Source organism: Drosophila rhopaloa, unplaced genomic scaffold, assembly GCF_018152115.1.
Source record: "Drosophila rhopaloa isolate 14029-0021.01 unplaced genomic scaffold, ASM1815211v1 contig_163, whole genome shotgun sequence".
NCBI classification, from domain to species: domain Eukaryota; kingdom Metazoa; phylum Arthropoda; class Insecta; order Diptera; family Drosophilidae; genus Drosophila; species Drosophila rhopaloa.
The window spans coordinates 505177-525121 of record NW_025335043.1 but is presented as its reverse complement, the minus strand read 5'-3'; the positions used below and the strand labels follow the sequence as shown (position 1 = coordinate 525121).

Below are 19945 nucleotides of genomic sequence, written 5' to 3'. Positions count from 1 at the left end.
AAACTACAACTGAAACTAACACTAAAAAAAAAAAAGAAAGAGAAAAACGAATTGGCAGTTGGGGCTCGAGTTGAGTTAACATTATAATCGATCAAGGCAAAGCGAGGGGAAAATTCAGCGCATGCCGCGCTGCACTCAATCAAAACGGACAGTCGGTTAATTGATACGCACAGATCGAATATATATATCGAGAGGTATATGGCCATTTGGGCCCCAGGTTCGTGCCGTTCGATGTGACCCAGAAAAGCGGAGTCAGCAAGTGCAAATATGTAGTTTGGAGAGGGAAAATGAAACGGAATGGAAAATGTGTTCCAGAAAAAAGACATAGAAAGCCAAGGCAAACACCTGCTGATTTGTAGATTCGGGCACAAATCACTCAGGCCGAAGAAATGCAGACTTCGAGCCGGTTTTAAATGCCAAAAACATCCTCACTGGTTTGTTTCTTGGGTCTAATCTAATCGCAACAAATGGCGAATGTGTTTTCTGGCTGCTGGATAATGGAATTCCGTTGTTGCCAATGGATTTTTATCGGCCCCAGCAGATACGTTGTATTAGCTTTATCGGTGTGTCAGTTTGCGTCACACGCAATTGGCTCTTAAACCATTTGCGTGGCCCAAGTTTGTGTCTTGAGTCATTCGTTCGCTCAAGTTTGTGTCCTAAGTCATTCGTTTTGGCATTTGCCATTTTGTCGCTCGACAAGTTTGACATTTACTTTATACTAATTTATGCCCGGCAGTCTATTAAAATTCTGTTTATTAATTGGTACACATTTTTTCTATTCTTATCTTTACAGAATTAAATCAGCGAATGCCAATGGTAAGTGAACAAATGTTTTCTCTACTCAAAGCTATTATTTAAATGAGGGGAATGATTTGTAGGAGGCAATTAAATGTGATTTAGCAGCTAAGATATTTAACAGCTTATTAACTACAGGAGTAAAATACAAAAAAGAATTAACTTATAAATAATATTTAAAATTCTTTATTTAGAAGCACGCGTTAACTTGTTATTATTTTCTATAGGAGAAGAAAAAGTATATGAAAATCACTTGTAATACCACAAAATACTTTAAAAATTTATAAGATCTTATCAATTGAATTGATTTTTAAGAAATATTTTTGTTTAAATTTAACATATTCAACTTTAATTTCCTTTCCCAAATGAGTTTCCCATCCATTGCTGTTCCTTTAATATCTCACTTCCTCAAAAAACCTCACCACTTGGCGTTTTTTCCAGTCCTGATTAATTAGCCAAGCCAAGTCAGGTCGGGTTTTTTGTTACCTCTGCTCATCATCGAGGTTCTTGTCTTCTCTTTGAATTTTCATTTCCATTTTTAATTGCATAATTCTGCCGTTGCATGCAATTCAAAGAAATCTTTCGTTCTGGACTTCAGTTCCCTTTGTTTTTTGTGGCAACATTTTAATTTGTTTTCTGCGACTGTGGCAGAAGGAAGGCAAACTAACAAAATGAAGACAAATTTTTGACGACAATGCATGAACTTCACGTTCGTGCCACAAATCAGAGATGCTGCTGCTCCTCCTGCGGCAATTGAAACCGAAATCGAGAGCCCGGGGGTTTATATTGCCCCTGGCTACGTGCTGGAAAAAACTTTCGAGTAAAAGAAAATTTGTAGACAAATTAAGGCAAAGCCAAAACAATTGTCATGGCCGCAGACTTCGTCAAACACGTTTGAAAATCGTGCAAAATGGGGAGAGGAAAAGAGGCTCTTTTTTTTGCTATTTTGATTTAGTTGCTCGACTCGCGATTCTGGCCGGGCTTTCAGCAGTAGGCGAATTATTGACAAACGATCCCTTTTCAGTTCGAAATCTTTCCCTTTCTTCGGGCTTGGCGCCAATTTCACTGTCCGTCTTGTGGGCCTGACAATCGACATGCAGGACAAATTGTTGACGGCATTTAATGTCACAGCAGCCAATTAGCTGTCCCCATGAAAATGCTCGTTTCTTGTTGGTTTCCTTTTTTATTTTGCCAAAAAGTTTTTGTTGCCCACTTGTTGTTTGTGTTTTGTTTTTTTTTTCGGCATTTTTCGTTGGTGGTACGCACGGTTGCATGTTGGGGCAAAGCAAAAAAAAAAAAAAAAGAAACAACCCGAGAAACAAACAATCGCCACAAATCGTTAAACTGTCAGCAGCTTTTAAAGCGCGTGATTATGTCCGAGTCAACGTTGAGAGTTGAGAGACAAGCGCCAGTTGCCAAAGAGTTTTTTTGCGGATTTTTCCCGAGTCTTTTTGTGCCGAAAGAGAAAATTTTCAATTGTCCAAAAATGCACATTTAAGTGGTGTTTATTTGTTGCAACATGTTTTTGTAATGGCGAAAAAGTTTTTTAATTCAAATGCAGACTGTAAATTTTGGAAACTAGGTTTTTATTGGTGTCGTTAAAAAGTGCTTAAACATTTCATTTATTTTCAAATAGGGGTTTATATGACTGAAAATGTGCAAAAAATTTCCCTTTAATGGTTTTTTACTTGTTGCAACATTTATGTTTAACTGAAAAATGTAGTCGTAAATTTAGAGATGTATTGAGGTCCAGCAATATAGTTTCCAAAGTATTTCTTTTGATCATTTGTATAAAACAGATATTCGCTTTTAATATAATTTCTTAATAAAATTTATAATCAAAAAAAAATGTAACATATATCAAATCCCTTGAAAAGAAACTAACTACTGTTTAAAAATAAACTTTGCACTTTTTTATGAACTTAATTTACATATTTAAGCAATCGCTGCAAGCAATCACAACAAATGGCAATTGCAACATTCGATGGTGTCAATTTCATAGGTAATTCTTTGCAATTATCTTTGAACAGCAGCCAACGTGTCGTATGCGTAACATGATTTTAATTAAACACACAAAGAATTCCCGATAATCAAGCAACACAAAAAAATAGAAATAAACGAAAATTGCCATGTGACATTTGTGTGCATTAAATGGGCAAGACATCGTACTGCGATTGGCATTATCTGGCCGACTATTAAGACTTCATTACACATGTCATATTTGCCATTTGCACAGCAACAAAAAAACCCAAGCCAAGAGTGAAATAAAAATCCACACAACACAAATTAAATTCCAAAACCAAAGTGCTCGTTAATTTTTCGTTTATTTATTTTTGATTTTGTGCGCTTTTCATCTGAACAAAAGTTGACTGCGAAATATTTTGTTAACAACAATTTGCCGTTTGCTGTTTGGCTGGTGCTGCAACCATTCTGGTGACTACGATAAGCAGGCGAAGATAAGACTGCCACGGTAGCTGTTATAATGCTCTGAAGTACAGTGAAGGATACAGTCAAAATTAAGCATTGATAATCGAACAAATATTATTAAAATTAATACATTTTTTCGAAATTTAATAAAGGTTTTTATTTAATTCCAACTAAAAATTTAAATATTTTGGCTTAAATTAATTTTACTAATTTCAATCTACTTTACTTTTTATCTAAGCATATAAATATTATTTTTGTATTGACATGATGAAAAGAGTATAATAGAAGAGATTATCTTTTCAAACTTTTAAATTATTAACAAATTTTAATTTTGGTAGAATTTTATTATATAAAAAACAAAAATTAAGAAATGGCAATAGCTAATATATTTTATGAGTAACTAAAATTGTTTATGATTTAAAAAGACTTGGGAAACAACGATAATGGTATAAAATGTTTTGTAATACAAATTACATTTAACTATAGGAAGGCTTATGAAACTTTTAGTACATTTCTGGGGACTACCACTGTGCCGCTGCATTGAGAAACCCCAAAAAAAATCGTAAGTGCATTGCAGTTGCAGTTCCAGCTCAGTTCAACTGGCTTTGGATCGATTCAGCTGAGTTAGCTGTGCAGTAGCCGCGGCAACATCGTTAACACGGCGCAAAAACAGCCATTAAAGCCGAGTTCCAGTTGGAGCTGGATCTTGGCGTCTTGGAGTGGGTCTCGGAGTCTGGGACTTGTGTTTGTGGCATTGGTGACATGCACAAAATGCATGTATATGAGCACCTACGTACGATAACTTCGGTTTGGGGGTAATAATCGCCGCAGTCAAAGCCATTGCTGCTGGACATTCGCTTAGTCGGAGTACGTAAATCATAAGCATAAAACAGACTTCGACTCCGACTTCGCAATGCAAAGTGCACACGGAAAAAAATAATACATATGCTAAGTCTAAAGTGTATGTTACCATTTATTTGGAGACTTGACTGCTTCCCAGAAAATTGCAATTAAACTTATAAACATAATTGTATAAATAATAAATATATTATAAATTGTTAAAAAAATTGATTAAAATTGATTCTTCTGGTAAAAGGGGCTAGCAAAAAATGTTTTAAAATTACAAAAAATTTGTTAAATCAGTTTAATACAAAATTGTTCATCTTAAAAAATCTTATAAATTTGTCTCCTAATTATTTCAATATTTAAGAATATATATTTACATATTTTTTAAATACAAAATTTAGATCATAGATGGTTTATATTATATATATAGGTGGTTCTACTATAATTTGATATGTACGTTCAGATACAAGAATTTTCTCGTATTGTAGATTTATATTGTATTTTTTCCGGATGTTAGTTATACAGATGTAATGCAATTTCTAACATTTTTTCTCTGTGCCTGAGGAACTGCATTATGCATGTACATAACTTGGGAAACCAGCGGTCCCACTGTCGCTGTCGTTGCGTATGCACCACGCTAATTAGCTAAATCGCCCCAAGTGGCTCCGAGTGGCTCCATCTTTTCCAAGTTAATGAGAGTGAAAGGCGAGTTAAAATATATAAAAAGAAATATATACACATTTTTGCGACCAGCTCTAGGCAAATTAGCTGGGGATGAGTTGGAAATTCGAAACCGAGGCGGATGTTCGGATGTTGAGAACAGGTCTACTTCGTTTACGGCCAGCAATTATACGTGATTGCGCCCTGCGATTCTCATTGGGCGTTTGGCGTTAGTTGTCTATAAATTATGAGCTTAATGACGGTAGCGGTTTATGGAATCCCGGCTATTTGGATTTTGAGTGCTTTTCAACGCTTAGTTGAGTCACACACAGCAAGCTCCCATTAACCTTCCCATGCCCACTTGGGCATTATGAGATCACATGTGCTGATATCGGAAAGGAGAAACATTTGGCATTTTCGGCCACTTGGCTGCCACCAGAAACACAAACTGCAACCACTTGGTGGTGCAGCGGTGGTGCAGTTTGTTTGCCACCTCGCTGCCAGTTGACAGCCGTTTAATTTACGCTTTGTTTGTTTGTTTGTTTCTGTCTTTTGTTCGCGTCCTGAGGTGAATGTTTGATTTATCGCCCGATTATAAGCCGAAATGTCATAGATTTCTACTGCGTTCGATTCGGATTGGATTTGCTGGACTTTTCTCCCACAAGAAAACCACCAATCCATCGACTTATTAGTGTCCCTACTTCACTTTCAACAGGTGTCCTAGAAACTATAAGAAACTATAAACTCTCATCAGGAAAAAAAAGTTGACCCTAAAAATATAACTGGTAATAATATTTTGATATATGATAATACATTTTTATACCCTTGCAGAGGGTATTATAATTTCAGTCAAAAGTTTGCAACGCAGTAAAGGAGACATTTCCGACCCTATAAAGTATATATATTCTTGATCAGCATCACCAGGAGAGTCGATCTAGCCATGTCCGTCTGTCCGTCTGTCCGTCTGTCCGTCTGTCCGTCCGTCTGTCCGTCCGTCCGTCCGTTTCTACGCAAACTAGTCCCTCAGTTTTAAAGCTATCTGCTTGAAACTTTCCCAAAAGTTGTCTTTCTATTGCAGGTAGTATATAAGTCGGAACGAGCCGGATCGGTCGACTATATCATATAGCTGCCATATAACTGAACGATCGGAAAAGCCATAACTTTGGTGTTTTTAAAGTTAGGAAGTTGGGATTTTCTATGGGTTTTACTTTTGGCCTATCAATCCGACATACCAAATTTCATAAGGATCGGACGGCTATATCCTATAGCCGCCATATAACTGATTTATCGGAAGTGCCATAACTTTGGTGTTTGTAAAGTTAAGAAGTTGGGATTTTCTATGGGTTTTACTTTTGGCCAATCAATCCGACATACCAAATTTCATAAGGATCGGCCGACTATATCTTATAGCTGCCATATAACTGAACGTTTGGAAATGCCATAACTTTGGTGTTTTTAAAATTAGGAAGTTGGGACTTTTTATGAGTATTAAGAATGCATCAAATGAATAATTTTGAAGAATATAATTTACAGAATATTCTGCAAGGGTATATTAACTTCGGCTGCGTCCGAAGTTAGCTTTCCTTTCTTGTTCATAATAATTGAAACAAATTTTATTGAATAAGATATTTTTAATTAAAAATAGTTAAACAAAAGAAATTAAAAACCATTGTGTTTTACTATTACGAAAATTTGGTTTATATTTCAATCACACCAATTTAAGACCAATTCCCCTAAAGATTTTTAGATATTTTTAATGAAGCAAATGTCAAAGATAATCCACACAAATAGCAACCGTAATTTTCGTTGAATATGTAGTTTTTGCCATTATCTCCGAACAGCGGACAACGTGTCGTATGAGTAACATGATTTTAATTAAGCAAACAAAAGATATCGAACTCGTGTGTAACCCCTCAACCATTTCCCCTTGCAGGTGGTCGCCCGCAGCCTTGGTGGTGTCGCAATAACCGAAACGGTGGCCAGAATCGTTCGCCCATCTCGATCAAGCACTCGGCGGACAGCATCCGGCGGCCCACGAGCAACTCCGGCGTTTGGACCTGGCTGGGCGGCAGCCGTCGCTCGTCCGCCGGTCCTGACCAGATCGGACCGCCGTCCACGTCGCCTGCGGAGAACCACTATACCCACATGGACGATGCCTACAGTCCGGTGGGCGTAAGCGAGGCACTCTACGCGGAACTGGATCGCGAATCCGTGCGCTCTGCCAACCCCTCGTACCAGAATACGGCCTACAGTCAGTGCGGCGAGGTGAGTAATCAGCATACACCTAAATGCTACAAAAATATTACTATTATAAAAATAAATGCAAATAATAAATACTTACGTATTTACGCATGATTACAATCTACTTATAAATTCATTCATGAAGAAACTTCCTACCCTAAAGAGCACATAACTAACACTGTGATACGCCACAAATTTTCATTAAAAGAATATACAGTTTATGGTTCAAAAATTATTGAATGCATTTTTTCATTTTCTAAAAACGCAGACATGGTGAAACATTTTCATGGCCATCTACATCGAAAGCCATTAAAAAGTATACTTTTATTTATATAGATAAATAACAGATATAAATAGATAAATGTTCAGATTGGTGATCTGTACACTGATAAGCACCTTTAAAATGTTATTTTTTTTTACATATAAACAAATAAAGGTAGCATTTGTAACACACTGTCATAAACCTAAAATTTCAAATTTAAGTTGAACAACAAACTATACTATACAAGTTATCTTTTCATGTTTTAAATTTGTTTATATATATTAAAACATATAAGCTAAACAATTTAGAATAATGATAAATCTGCGAAATAAATTTCTTATACTTTCATATTTTTTTTTTAAATTGAACTACTTTTCTGCTTATATCCTTAAGTAAAATCTAGAGTCCCAAACTTATTCTTAAATCTGCCTACTCTCTCCATTGCAGAAATACAATTACCAGGGCCACGAACAGGACATTCCCATGGTGGTCTCCTCCGCGCCGAGCAGTGCCTACTACTCGGATCTGTCGGTGACGGCGATGCCCGGCGGAGCGAGCGGCAGTAATCAGGGCGCCTACGAGATCGTCGGACTGAACGTGATGTCCCAGCCGCTGCCCAACTGGGATCATCATGGAGGAGGAGGCGGAGGCGGTGGGGCCGCAGGAGCAGCGGCCGCCATACTTGGAGCGGGCGGTGGTGGCAATGGAATAACGGCCGGCGAGGCGGCGGCGATGACGCAACGACGAGGTCCTCGATTGGCGGCCATCAACGAGACCAGCACCAGCACTGTGCCCTCGGACTATGTCTAAATTATGAAGTTTAAATACAAATAATGTGAAATGTTCAGCGAGCTTAACATGTTAATAGGATATAGACATACGTTATATACACCCCATAGTTGTAGGGTTAAATTTACATTATATTTAACACTTGTATACCACTTAGTGCTTATGGTTTATGTCTGAATTGTAATCTGTACACGTTACCGATATAGGGATATATTTATACACACTTACAAGGCGAGAATGTATTATATGTCTAGTTTTTATATAGTCTCTAAGCAACGATTTAATCGTGGGTGATATTTAGCCTAAAAATATGCTATATTCTTATGTTCTATGTACTTTAAACATTTTCTAAAAATGTAAAAACGACAACAAGCGCATTTTTCGTAGGCTAAGTGAAGATGAGAAAGGACAAGAAATCGTATTTCCCCCCAGGAACAGTACACGCAAATATAGAAACGATATATACATACGAATACAACATATTTATACACTCATATTTACAAAAGCCGAAAACGCATTAAGCTCACCAATATATAAATACCTATATATCTATAACAATATCTGAGGAATCATATTTACAACGATTTTAACGCAACAGATTTCACCATATTTACCGGGGGAAATTATCGTGGCACGTCATATCATTTACCACACCATTACACATATGTATGCATAGCTATCTATATACTATACCATATACAATAAACAGACTCACGACCCTTAGCAGATGTACTTTAGTTCATAGTAGCTCTCGGCGAGATGCAAATCCATGCCTAATTAATTTAATAACACGCAAGAAAACACACACACAATTCCTGTACATTATTGTTTTAGTTGAAAATATAATTAAACAATTTATTGCTATTTACATTCTGAATCCCAACCGGAAGTTGTGTTCTTTATTGGAGGAAATTTATGGGCTTAAGAAGCGTTCAGTAAGTACTATTAAGCTGCGGTAACAGTTCAATATTTAGCTCTCGAATTAAAATGAATATAAATTAATCAACGAAAAATATATTTTTGTAATAAATAATATGGCTTCCTATCAACACTTAGGAAACTAACCCGTTTTTTCTCTTAAACTATGATATATTATGGAAATGTTTATAGATACATTTTGTGAACTATGAGATATCTTCAGTTTGCTCAATTAAACATAAGTTGGAGAGATGATTACTTCTATGATCTTTTTGGAGTGTTTTGTATAGATTAAATTGACTAAAATATGTTGCAAATTGAAGCTACATCATTTGAAAAGCTTAGCTTATTGACCCCATCCTAGTAACTTTAAGGATGGTATAAACTGGTTGCTGTTCCTTCTCAAGTTCGTGGACTTTGCGGTGGGTACGCAAAGCAGAGGGCTGAATAAATCTCTTGCCACACTCGTGACATTCAAAGTTCTTCTCGCCTGTGTGGGTCATCTCGTGGTATTTCCGCGTATCCGAGGTGGCAAATTTCTTTTCGCAGTAGTTGCAGGCGTAATCACGTGCCTTTTCGTGAATCGCGCGAATATGCTTCTTAAGACTAGTCGAACTGTTGCAAACTTTTGGACAATCTTTGCAGGACCAGGTTCTCTCCAGCGTATGGAAGTTAATGTGTAGTCGCAGTTCATTTTTCGTAGTCTTCTTGAGTCCACAATAAGGACAGCTATAGTTCTTTATACCCTGGTGGCGCATCATGTGGATCTTAAGCTTCTCTTTGCTGTAGAATCGACAAGTGCAGTCCGGCATTTCACAGGCATAGGGCAATTGCATTTGGTCGTTGTGCGTAAACCGATGTTGACTCAAGGCGGATAGATTTTTGAACACCCGGCCGCAGAATTCGCACATATGGGTCTTTAAAGGTTTGCCAATTGCATGAGCCTTGCTCTGATGATGTTTAAGTGAAGCTTTATGCCGGTACATCCTGTTGCAGCCCTCCTCCTGGCAGATGAACCGCGTGCCCACCTTCGAGTGCTCCAGTTCATGCTGTCTGAGATCCTCAAATCGGTTAAAGGCTTTCTCGCATCCAGGCTCAGAGCAATGATACAGCATGTGGCCTTCGTGCTCTTTCTTGTGCAGGATCAGGCGCCGTTCCTCTATAAACTCGTCGGAGCAAATCTCGCACCTGAATTTGGGCAGTGGGAGTTCCTAAAATGAGGGTAAAATTTAAAAACATTAAATTTATTATAAGCACGAGACTCTTCAACATTGAATGAACTCTATTAAAGTGCAACTGATTACAGAAAATTAAAAATAAAAAAAACTTAAACATAAATTTGTGTTAAAATCAGGCATTATTAACATACTTTTACGACCAATTATTTAATTTATTATTATTATTTTTATTCTTTTTATAAAACTATTAAAGTCCGTGTGAATAAAAGGTGATTGTTTTTAATTTAAATGGTGTCATATTAAGAGGAATATATGTCTACTTAATATAAAAAAAACCTCTACAAATCCAATACATCAACTCACTTTTTGAGATTTTTTTTCCGGTTGAGGTTTTGGTTGTTTCTTCACTTTTCTTGCGACAGTTTTCCTCTTCAATTTTAGGGGTGACTTTTCGGGACTCATGTTGGAATCGCAAATGATTAACTCCGGCTCTTCCAAAGGATGTTGGATTTCCTTTTCCCACTCTTCTTCCTGCTCCTTTTCCTGCGCCTCTTCCGGCTCCTTATCCCGCTCCTCTTGACCCTTCTCTTCCAGATTCTCTTGACGCTCCTCTCCCAGCTCCTCATCCCGCTCCTTTTCACGCTCCTCTTCCAGCTCCACTTCCAGCTCCTTTTGATGCTCCTCTTCCAGCTCCACTTCCAGCTCCTCTTGATCCTCCTCTTCCAGTTTATCTTCCCGCCCCTCTTCGATTTCCTCCACCTCGAGAAAGCGGTTACTCCTGTCTATTTTCCTTTTGGTAACCAGGCTATTGGAGCGCCATTTCTTATCGGCTATAATGCATAATGCTCGGAAGGAGTGGAACTTCTCGAGCATCTCGTAACATTCGGCACATATTTCGCTGGGCAAAATATCTTGCTCCTCAGGATCCACTTTCAAAGCGGTGCATTCAGTAAACTTGACTGCCAGGTTTTGTTCTTCAAGCAGGTTGTATGCCTCGTCGTCGCTGGCCACTCCGCAGGAGCAAATGCGGCACCTGTCCAGGTGACCCATTACTTGTATTACATTAAACAAATTAAAGTTCACAAGCAATAAAATCCAGGGGAGTCGTGCTTCTTCTTCTCTGTATATTTGTATACATTTGGTGTTTTACAACACTCACAGTTGATAAGACTGGAAGAGATATCGTTGATAGGGATGACCAAAGGGAAACTGTGACTAAAATAAGTGACAAGGAGGGATGATCAAAATTACTTATTAAGTCACAAATAGTCTTTACTTATAAATTAAACTTTTTTACTTATAAAAGAATATAAGGAATTAAAAGAAACAAATAAAACTTGTAGCGGTGACTCAATCCACGGCGTGACTCACACGTGACCCATCCCTAATACATCTGTTGGGTCACATCTCTAATGGGGGGCGTATAAAAAGTTGCTTTGCAGTTTGTTGTTAACTATTTTTTAGCAAAACAATGGATAATCCCAATGGAATCCACTATATTGAGCTTTCCCCAAATCCCATACGGTTCGATGCTGTGAGTCAGCTAACAAATGTGTTTTTTGATGACTCCAATAAGCAGGTAAAGCCAAAAAAAGTTACCAAATCAAATTAAGACGTGCTAAAACTAAATTTCTATCTTTCAGATATTTGCTGTTCGATCTGGAGGAGCTACTGGTGTGGTGGTTAAAGGTCCCGGTTCCACCGATGATACTGTGATCTCATTTTGCATGAGCGATCGCGGTGGCGCAATCCGTTCCATCAAATTCTCGCCGGACAATCAGATCCTGGCCGTTCAGCGAAAAGAAAATGCCGTGGAGTTCATATGTTTTCAGGGGGACCAGCCTCTGCTGCAGGAGATCATCACCCACCAGGTGAAGAATATGATCCATGGCTTCGTTTGGGTCCACAATCGGGAGGTGGCCCTGATCTCGAATACGGGTGTGGAGGTATATACTGTGGTGCCGGAGAAACGGCAAGTGCGCTCTGTGAAATCTCTGAGCATCGGTATCAAGTGGTTCGCCTGGTGCTGCGATGCCAATGTGGCTCTGCTTTGTACCAGCGAGGGAAACTCCCTCATCCCGGTACTGGTCAAGCAGAAGGTCATCACCAAGCTGCCCAAAGTGGACTGTAAGTAGAGCAATGTTTAAGTTATGCACCCTATGTAACCCCCAATATATCCTATTTCAGTGGGCAGCCCAAGTCGCGACGTGCAGGAGAGCAAAGTAACCTTAGGTCAAGTATACGGCGTGCTGGCGGTGCTCATCTTGCAGTCAAATAGCAGCTCTGGACAAATGGAGGTAGAAGTTCACCTACTTAATGGACCAGGTTTGGCTCCTCGCCTGTGCCATGTACTTCGCCTAAGCTTAGTGGGTCGCTTTGCCATCAACACGGTGGATAATCTGATTGTGGTGCACCATCAAGCCTCAGGCACCTCGTTGCTTTTCGACATCTCACTCCCCGGAGAGGTGATCAATGAAATAACCCACCATACTCCCATAACTCCAGGTCGCTCGATCAAACCATTTGGCTTGAAACTGCCTTCTCTATCGCCCGATGGACAAATCTTGCCGTGCGAGTTGTGTAAGATTACAAGAACCCAAAAAATTCCTTAATTTGATCATTAATTCCTTGCAGATTCCACCCATTGGGTGCTTTTCCAGCCAAACATTGTCATAGATGCCAAATTGGGTTGTATGTGGTTCCTGAACCTTTGTATTGAACCCCTGTCCCAACTGATTTCGGATCGCATTCGACTCACGGAGTTTTTGCTGCAGCGCAGCAGTGGGAAACAGGTGCTATTAAAAGTTGTGAGTCAGCTAGTGGACGATCAGTATAAAGGAAGTCTGCTGCCAGTTCTGGAGACCATCTTCAGCAGAATTAACAAGATATATGCGTAAGAAATAGATAATAATACTACCAAAAGCATCAACGGCTTATTGAATTGTGTATTCCAGCTCGTGGGTGCAGTTAGAATTGCATAACCAAACAGCACAGCCCTCTAATGTAAAGACTACTACCCTGAAACAAAGCACACCGCCCATTGTCCTCATTGAGCAACTGGATATGGTGCAGATCTTTCAGCGCGTTTCGCGTCGACCGTATACTGAATCCATCCTGATGCTTTACTTGCAATCCCTGAACAAGTTCAACATTGCAGCCCAAGAGGAGCTCAGCAAGATGATCATCAGTGAACTGATCAACAATCGCAGCTTCGACACCTTGCGGCGTTTGGTCAGTTATTCAATGCTACTGGAGTCGAAATCGGTGGCTTGCTTTTTGTTATCCCATTCGGATGTGGATTCGGCAATTTCTCAAGTGGCCATCGATATGCTGGGAAAAATTCAGGCTCATGAGGTGCGTATTTTTAAATCAATCAATCAATATTTACAGAGATGTCGTTATTCTTTGAACATTTTTCAGATTATTATTGAAGTCATGCTGGGACAAGGAAAGGTAATCGATGCATTGAGACTGGCCAAAAACTCTTTGGGCTTGGATAAAGTGCCAGCTAGGAAGTTCTTGGAAGCGGCTTATAAGACAAAAGATGATCTCATCTTTCACAGCGTTTTCAGATTCTTTCAAATGAGAAACCTGAAACTTTATGAGACTTTGTCTTTTCCCAAGGGTGAGCATTTTTGAGCATTTCATTTTGTAAAGCAATTTTTTAAACCTTTTTTATTTTTATAGCTGAACAATGCACGGAGTTTATACAGCATTATAATAATACTTTTCCTGTTGATAACCCTTCAAGACCACCTATATGCTGAAGGCACCTATTTAAGTAATTTGTTATTATTGTAATTCAAAAGTGTGCTTGAAAGTATTAATATACTTATATTTTGTATTGTAAATAGTTCGGTCAATATACCATCATAAATATATATTTTATACGAAAATAAAAAAATAACTTTGCGTTTCAAGTCCCACTTCGTTTAAATCACTCAAAAATAATAATATGTATTTTAATGGAAATCTTTTAGTTAAAAATCCCTTTATAATCTCCCAATAAAATATAGATTTAACATGCAATTGCTTTACTTACACTTACAATACACAGAGTTGTACAATAAATACATAGAGGAATAAATGGAATATACAAAAAGCAAGAATCCAACTACGAGAATCGCCTAGGCGGTGCCTTTAGCTGCAACGCTCCCATTTCCAGGGAGGAGGAAATGCTTATTAGATTTTTATTTGGGTGTGGCAATTTCAGTGTTTGGTCTGGAATCGCCGACACGCAGCGTGGACATTTTTCAAACTGAGTCTCCGCCTCCTCCATGCATTCCTCGTGCAAGCCGTGACCACATCCGCCCAATATTAGCACCTGGCTGTGATCGTAAAGCCTTTGACGGCACACGGAGCACTTGGTAGTCGTCACCCAGAGGCCACGGCGCGCCTGTTGATATCGCTCCGCAAATGTGTGGTGCAAATTTTGGCACATAAACTCAATACCATTCCGTAAAGCTTCCGTTTGATGCCTCGAACTATCTAGCATGCCCATCAGCAGGTCCTTAATATCACCAAAGCTACTTGACACATTGTGGGTATTCATAATCAATTGAACCAAGTTATGTAGATCAATATGCTGCGAGGCCTCGTGCAGAATGGATTTGGTGACGGACTGCATTTCCTGATGGGGCAGAATGTATTGCAAGAGGACAAACCAACAGCGCTCTAGTTCCTGAGCGGGTAAAGTTTGAGTAGACCTAGCCAAAAGAGACACTATAATCCGAGCCTCCATGGCTCCTTCTTCGCCCGACATAGTCTTCAAAAGATCCATTGATAACTCAAAGGCTTTCGTGTAGCTCTCCTGCATTTCATACAGATAAATCACAGCTCGGTTTAGATGATGGCTTTCGACAATGGCAATGGCCTGCTCCAACCGATAACCGGAATTGGAGCAAAGGAATTCCTGAACAGTAGAGGCCGAATCCAATTTACAATGCAGCTCCAGTAGCAACTCCAATTGACTGGCCTCCAGTTTGGTTCTTCGATCGTTGAGGCACTTGAGAAACACATACAGCAAAGCCTCCTCCTTCCTCAAATCATCCAATAGTTCATAGATCTTTTCAGGGTAATGCAGGGCCAGCAAGCGAGTAGTTTCCTTGGCATTGATAGTTAGTAACTCCCTCAAATGCCTCTTCAACTGCCCGTAAATGCATCTCTTTGGAGTGATCACATGACGCTCCATATAGGCAAACATAGTCTCATGTCTGGCTTCGTTTCGGATATAGCAATCCAGGATGGTATCGTACCGCTGAAGCTTCTCCAGCAGATACTCCACCACACAATAGCACCTCGCCCTCTGCGCTAAGCTCAACTGCTCCTCATCGCTGCTGATCTCGGCCAGACAGTTGGAGGATAGTAGCTCGTGCCAGGCATTCTCCCGCTCCGAGTGTTGCCGACTGCTCTCGTTGGCAATCTCCTCCTGCGCAAGATGACTCAAGACACGTTCCAAAAGCTGTCTGTCCCTCGGCAGGCACTGCATCGAAATCTGCTGAGCAATGAAGTTCAGCAGGCAGCCAATCTCCGCCCACTGGAAATAAAAGGGAATATGTGATACGTTCTTTGTCGAAAAAATATGCTAAATCTTACCGTTGCATTCTCGGGCGTCATGATCTCTAGCAGCAGATTGATAATCCTCTTGCGATGTGAGAGTCCCAGCTCGTTACTAAACTCTTGTTCCTGAAACGCCAGCGATATCACATTCAGCGTTTCCCGCGTGTCAAACTTGAGGAGGGCTCTAAGATACGGATAGGGCAGTTCATCTCCGGCATTTTCTTTGGATTGCTGGGAGGTCAAACAACGCAGGACGTCGTGCTTCACCTGATGCACCAACTCCACGGGAATTTCTCCGCTAGGATATCCCCTTCCTGCCAGACAACTGGATACATAGACCAGCAGGCAATTGCCCAAATCCGTTTCCTCGGGAGTCACCAAAGGCAGAAGTTCCGTCAGCGCCGCCGTATAATCATTCAAAGCCTGGGTGTTGAGGTAGATTTGAGCTCTGTACAAGCGATGCTTTTTTACAGCCTTCAGCACTTGATTTAGATCCAGGCACATCCAATCCAGCTTCAGGATGAGTTGTTCCAGCTTGGCAGGCGAATGTTCCAACCAGTAATCAACCAAAGCTTGGGAGATCACGGGATTAACACTGTGGATCGTTTCCCGCTCGATGTGCTCTGAAATGTGTTGCAGGAATAGTTCCAAGCTGCTGTTGTGCAACTTCTCCCATAGCTGCGTCCAAAGAAGATCGAGTTCGCCCACGGTTATCAGGCAGTTGACGATGGCTCCGAGGCAATAGTCGGGTGCACGGGCGGAATTTGCTATGTACTCTTTAAAGAGCATGATGATACGCTCTTTGGCTTGGGCACGTTTTCGTGGTCGATCCACGGAGGCGATGTAGCCATCTAAGGCTAGTTGACAGGCTTCCTGCCAACGATGGTGTTTTACCTGCAAAGCAAAGGAGTAAGATAAAGGTATTTTTTATATTTCTTACTTATGGTCTTACCAGGTAGCTTATCCTCTCCGACCATGTCCTGACTCCAATAATATGCAGGGATCTTGCTCCCAGTACATACAGCTGCGTTCCTCTTGAAACCACAGAGTTGTAACAAGCATTGGTGCCAGCCAAAGCGAAGGCAGGCGATACATTTCCACCTGTTGCTAGACCTTTAAACTGCGCCGAGCCGTAAACTAATCCAGCGTTGGCCATGTCCATACACTCCAGTTCCTTGCTGGATCTCACATCCACCAGATGAAGGATTTCCGCCGTATCCAACGAGGCAACACACTTGGGACCCAGCCAGTGGGCAGACAGCAGACTTCCCTGCAGCTGCACATGTCGTAGATACAAAAGAGTGATCCTTCCATTCGAAACAAAGAGTTGGTGAAAGAACAACTGGTTGCCGCGGCCAACAACAATCACGGGATCCACGGAACGGGTGGTGTCTGCCGCTTGAATGAGGACTAAGTGCCAGGCGAGAAGGGGCAGGCAATCCGGAGGTCCCTGGAGCACATGATATTTGATGACCCTCAATCTTGGTCGCACTGTGACTATAAAATACTTGGACAAAGTGGCCAGGGCAACAATGCAGTACTGATCGAGTTCATGGCGACCTTGGGCATCCATAATCAGAGGTTCCACGGCACAGACTTCCCCGCGAGCGCCGGAGAAAAGGCATCTTGACTGGCACCCACGGATGCCCAGTTTCCGGGTGAAATTAAGCGACCACACAGATCCGCCAGCATCAGCACAAAGAGCCAGCGAGGATCTAGAAGTCCACTTGACGTGTAGGACTCCAGTATTCGGGGTTATCACATCGAACAGCTCCCGGAGGACATCGCCCGTGTGCGTGTCCAGCATGGCAACCAATCCTCTGGAGTAGCCGGCCAAAAGCCGGGTGGAATCTGCATTGAAGGCCAAACTGGCCACTGCACCCTGGCCATGTTTGTCCTGATGGGCCCACCTTAAAGTTTGGGTGACATCGAAGTTAAGGATGTGTCCGTGGGACGTTCCAACGGCTATGAAAGCGGCCACGGCACAGGAACTTGCCGCTCCGGCGTTTACACGCTCTGCGGCGGAGGAAAGTTGCGCGGAAATGCCATGGAGGAGGGTATACCTCATGATGGAGCCACCGCCTCCCCTGCCATCCGTTCGTATCGTGGAATCCTCGCCAATCGAAGGAGTGGGCGTCGCATGAGGCACCGGCATTCCCAATTCGGAGGCCACATCCGAGTCCGCCTCGAATTCACTGAGCACCGCCTCCAAAGTGGGGAGCACATCGGTGGGTGGTATGGCAAACTCAGCATCATCCAGCTTTAATCGGATGGATCACCGGAAATCGTTAGATTAACCATTTTCTTTGCAGAAAATCCAACTTACATCTTCGAAGTCCAGCTGCAGGGATTCGGCCAGCAAACTGTCCGTGGAACCCCGCTCCGATTCCAGCAGCGATTGCAGCGACGGCGCCTTCAGCTCCGACATGCTCCCAGTTCTTTCGATCGTTATCCCTCCCCCCAAACTTATAATTTTAAACGATTTTGTTTTTATCAATGAGTTTTTACGCCCATCAAAGGCTAGTGTTGGTAAACTACCAAAACAAAAAGACTGTCCACTCCTTTTCTAAGAAACTTTAAGTATGTTATCGGTTTTGCCTATCGATGTTTTGAGCGTGGACATATAAATAATTGCGATATGTGCACCGAAAAATTATTTTTGAACCATAAAATAATTAAAACATATATCTAAATAATTTTGGTTTTGTCTTTGTTGGCAGTTTAATTAACAGACAACACAAAATACAGGCGGCAAAGAAGTGGCAGCAAAATCAAAACGATCAGCTGTTGCAAACTCGATTTATAGATCAATAAGTAAACAATTATCGAATAAAACCAAATAAGGCCAGGAAACAAGAGCAATAACAGAGGATTGGCCTGTTGGAAAAAGTGGTTTCCTAACATGGTTGAAAGCTTGGATAAATTTATGGTATATATGAAAATTTTATAAAAAGTATTTCCTTAAGAGCTCGGTGGTATTTTTGACTTTTCCGCGGTTATGTTTTCTTTTGCAATAACGGTCACACAGTTTTTTTGTTTTCATCGCATTTGGTGGTCGGCAGCGGACGATTTTTTGCTGCTCGCGAGGCCAGCATATTAATTAAAATGCAATAAAATGTTCTCAAACCAATTCGGTTGATAGCGCGAACCACAACATAGCACCGCGCGATAGGTCTATAATCGGATTTCCTCATCTGCGAGTTGCGAAAGCCAGAGTTCGGAAGCCAAAAACAAAACGCGAGTGGAAATTTCGATTTTTGTATTGTTTGTTGCCATGCATGAAACGCTTGTGCAAAATGGGCATCAGTAGACTTTACCGATGATGAGTATTGGCGATGTATTTAGGCGAGAAATATAATTAATTTATTTGTTTATTTGAGCGTGCAGCGGCTTGCCAAATTCGTCGCTCTCTTTCTGCTGTTTCGACTCTCTTCTTTACGCGCCTTTCATTCAGTCGCGCTCGTGTGTGTGGGTGTGCGTGTACGAGTGACGTAAACAAATGCACAAAAGCGAAAGAGTGCAAGAATTTGAAAAATGCGATTGTAGATTCACGTGCCAAAAAATAAAAGAAAACAAAAGAAAAGAGGGCAACGAAAACAACTCAAGCAGCAACAAATTGACAACAGTATATTGTTTTCGGATCTCTGTTTTGTGCCCCGTATTCGTTGCATTTTCCTGGCTCAGCTGTGCAATTTCGCCTTGGTGTTAGTGAGCGCAACACGTTTGTGTGCGAGTGGGAGAGAGCGAGCGAGTGAGCGAGAGAGAGTGTAACTCCTCTGCCAGCGTCGCTGCCTCAGTCGGCGTCGGCAGCGTGCGTCATTGATGCGACAGGTAAGAAGAAGCAGCCACCAAAATATGCCCAATTTTCCAAATTACCATAGTTAATTACTCTACGCAATCCGCCTCGTGTAGACAAATATGAACTTAGCAATTAGGCGGAAAGGCGGCACCTTTGCAGGTTATTTTCCCAACAAACTCATGCAGCTTCGATTACGTTTTTCGAGATAAGAAAAACGAGTTGAGCGGCACGTTAATGAAGCTTGCAGAGCATTCTTGCACACACTGCGGCTCCTCCCTCTCTGCTCTTCTCTTTCTGGCCCCGCCCGTCGCCTCCTCCCCCGTCCATCACTCGCTTGTGGCCCCAACTTGTCGATCGGAAATCGCTGGACATTGCGAGCAAGTCGCCAGTCGCCCGTCGCGCTAGTTTTTCCACATTTGTCATACCCTAACTGTCGGGAAGGAGTTACCTGGATTTCTGGTTAAGAAGGTT

The 19945-nt window shown here is 41.1% G+C and overlaps 5 protein-coding genes across 6 annotated transcripts in view; 3 read left to right on the top strand and 2 right to left on the bottom strand.

Moving 5' to 3' along the window:
- The window catches only part of LOC108045996, a 67311-nt gene extending 58417 nt beyond the window's left edge, over positions 1-8894 (top strand). For both annotated transcript variants that reach the window (XM_044457825.1, XM_044457826.1), the window contains 3 exons: positions 794-816; positions 6662-6993; positions 7679-8894. In XM_044457825.1, coding sequence (XP_044313760.1) covers positions 794-816; positions 6662-6993; positions 7679-8041 — 718 coding nt within the window. In that variant the 3' untranslated portion in view covers positions 8042-8894. The remainder of the gene's footprint in view (positions 1-793; positions 817-6661; positions 6994-7678) is intronic.
- A 110-nt stretch (positions 8895-9004) lies between these two features.
- On the bottom strand, positions 9005-11226 carry LOC108044679 (zinc finger protein 43). The gene is made up of 2 exons (XM_017123753.2): positions 10480-11226; positions 9005-10149 (listed from the first exon to the last, which is right to left on the bottom strand). Exons 1-2 carry the CDS (start codon positions 11164-11166, stop codon positions 9280-9282), a joined length of 1557 nt encoding a protein of 518 aa, XP_016979242.2. The 5' UTR covers positions 11167-11226; the 3' UTR covers positions 9005-9279.
- Positions 11227-11533: 307 nt separating this feature from the next.
- Positions 11534-14036, top strand: LOC108044681 (regulator of MON1-CCZ1 complex). Its single transcript, XM_017123756.1, has 7 exons — positions 11534-11695; positions 11760-12243; positions 12304-12696; positions 12751-13009; positions 13071-13470; positions 13537-13741; positions 13804-14036. Exons 1-7 carry the CDS (start codon positions 11588-11590, stop codon positions 13881-13883), a joined length of 1929 nt encoding a protein of 642 aa, XP_016979245.1. The 5' UTR covers positions 11534-11587; the 3' UTR covers positions 13884-14036.
- Positions 14037-14133: 97 nt separating this feature from the next.
- LOC108044680 (vacuolar protein sorting-associated protein 8 homolog) lies at positions 14134-18233 on the bottom strand. Its single transcript, XM_017123755.2, has 4 exons — positions 18002-18233; positions 16628-17935; positions 15712-16569; positions 14134-15652 (listed from the first exon to the last, which is right to left on the bottom strand). The coding sequence occupies exons 1-4, from the start codon at positions 18101-18103 to the stop codon at positions 14231-14233; spliced, it is 3690 nt and encodes a 1229-aa protein (XP_016979244.1). The 5' UTR covers positions 18104-18233; the 3' UTR covers positions 14134-14230.
- Positions 18234-18708: 475 nt separating this feature from the next.
- LOC108054026 (bifunctional heparan sulfate N-deacetylase/N-sulfotransferase) overlaps positions 18709-19945 on the top strand; it is a 68443-nt gene continuing 67206 nt past the window's right edge. Inside the window, exon 1 of the mRNA XM_044458293.1 lies at positions 18709-19506. The gene's annotated coding sequence lies outside the window, so the exon portion shown is untranslated. The remainder of the gene's footprint in view (positions 19507-19945) is intronic.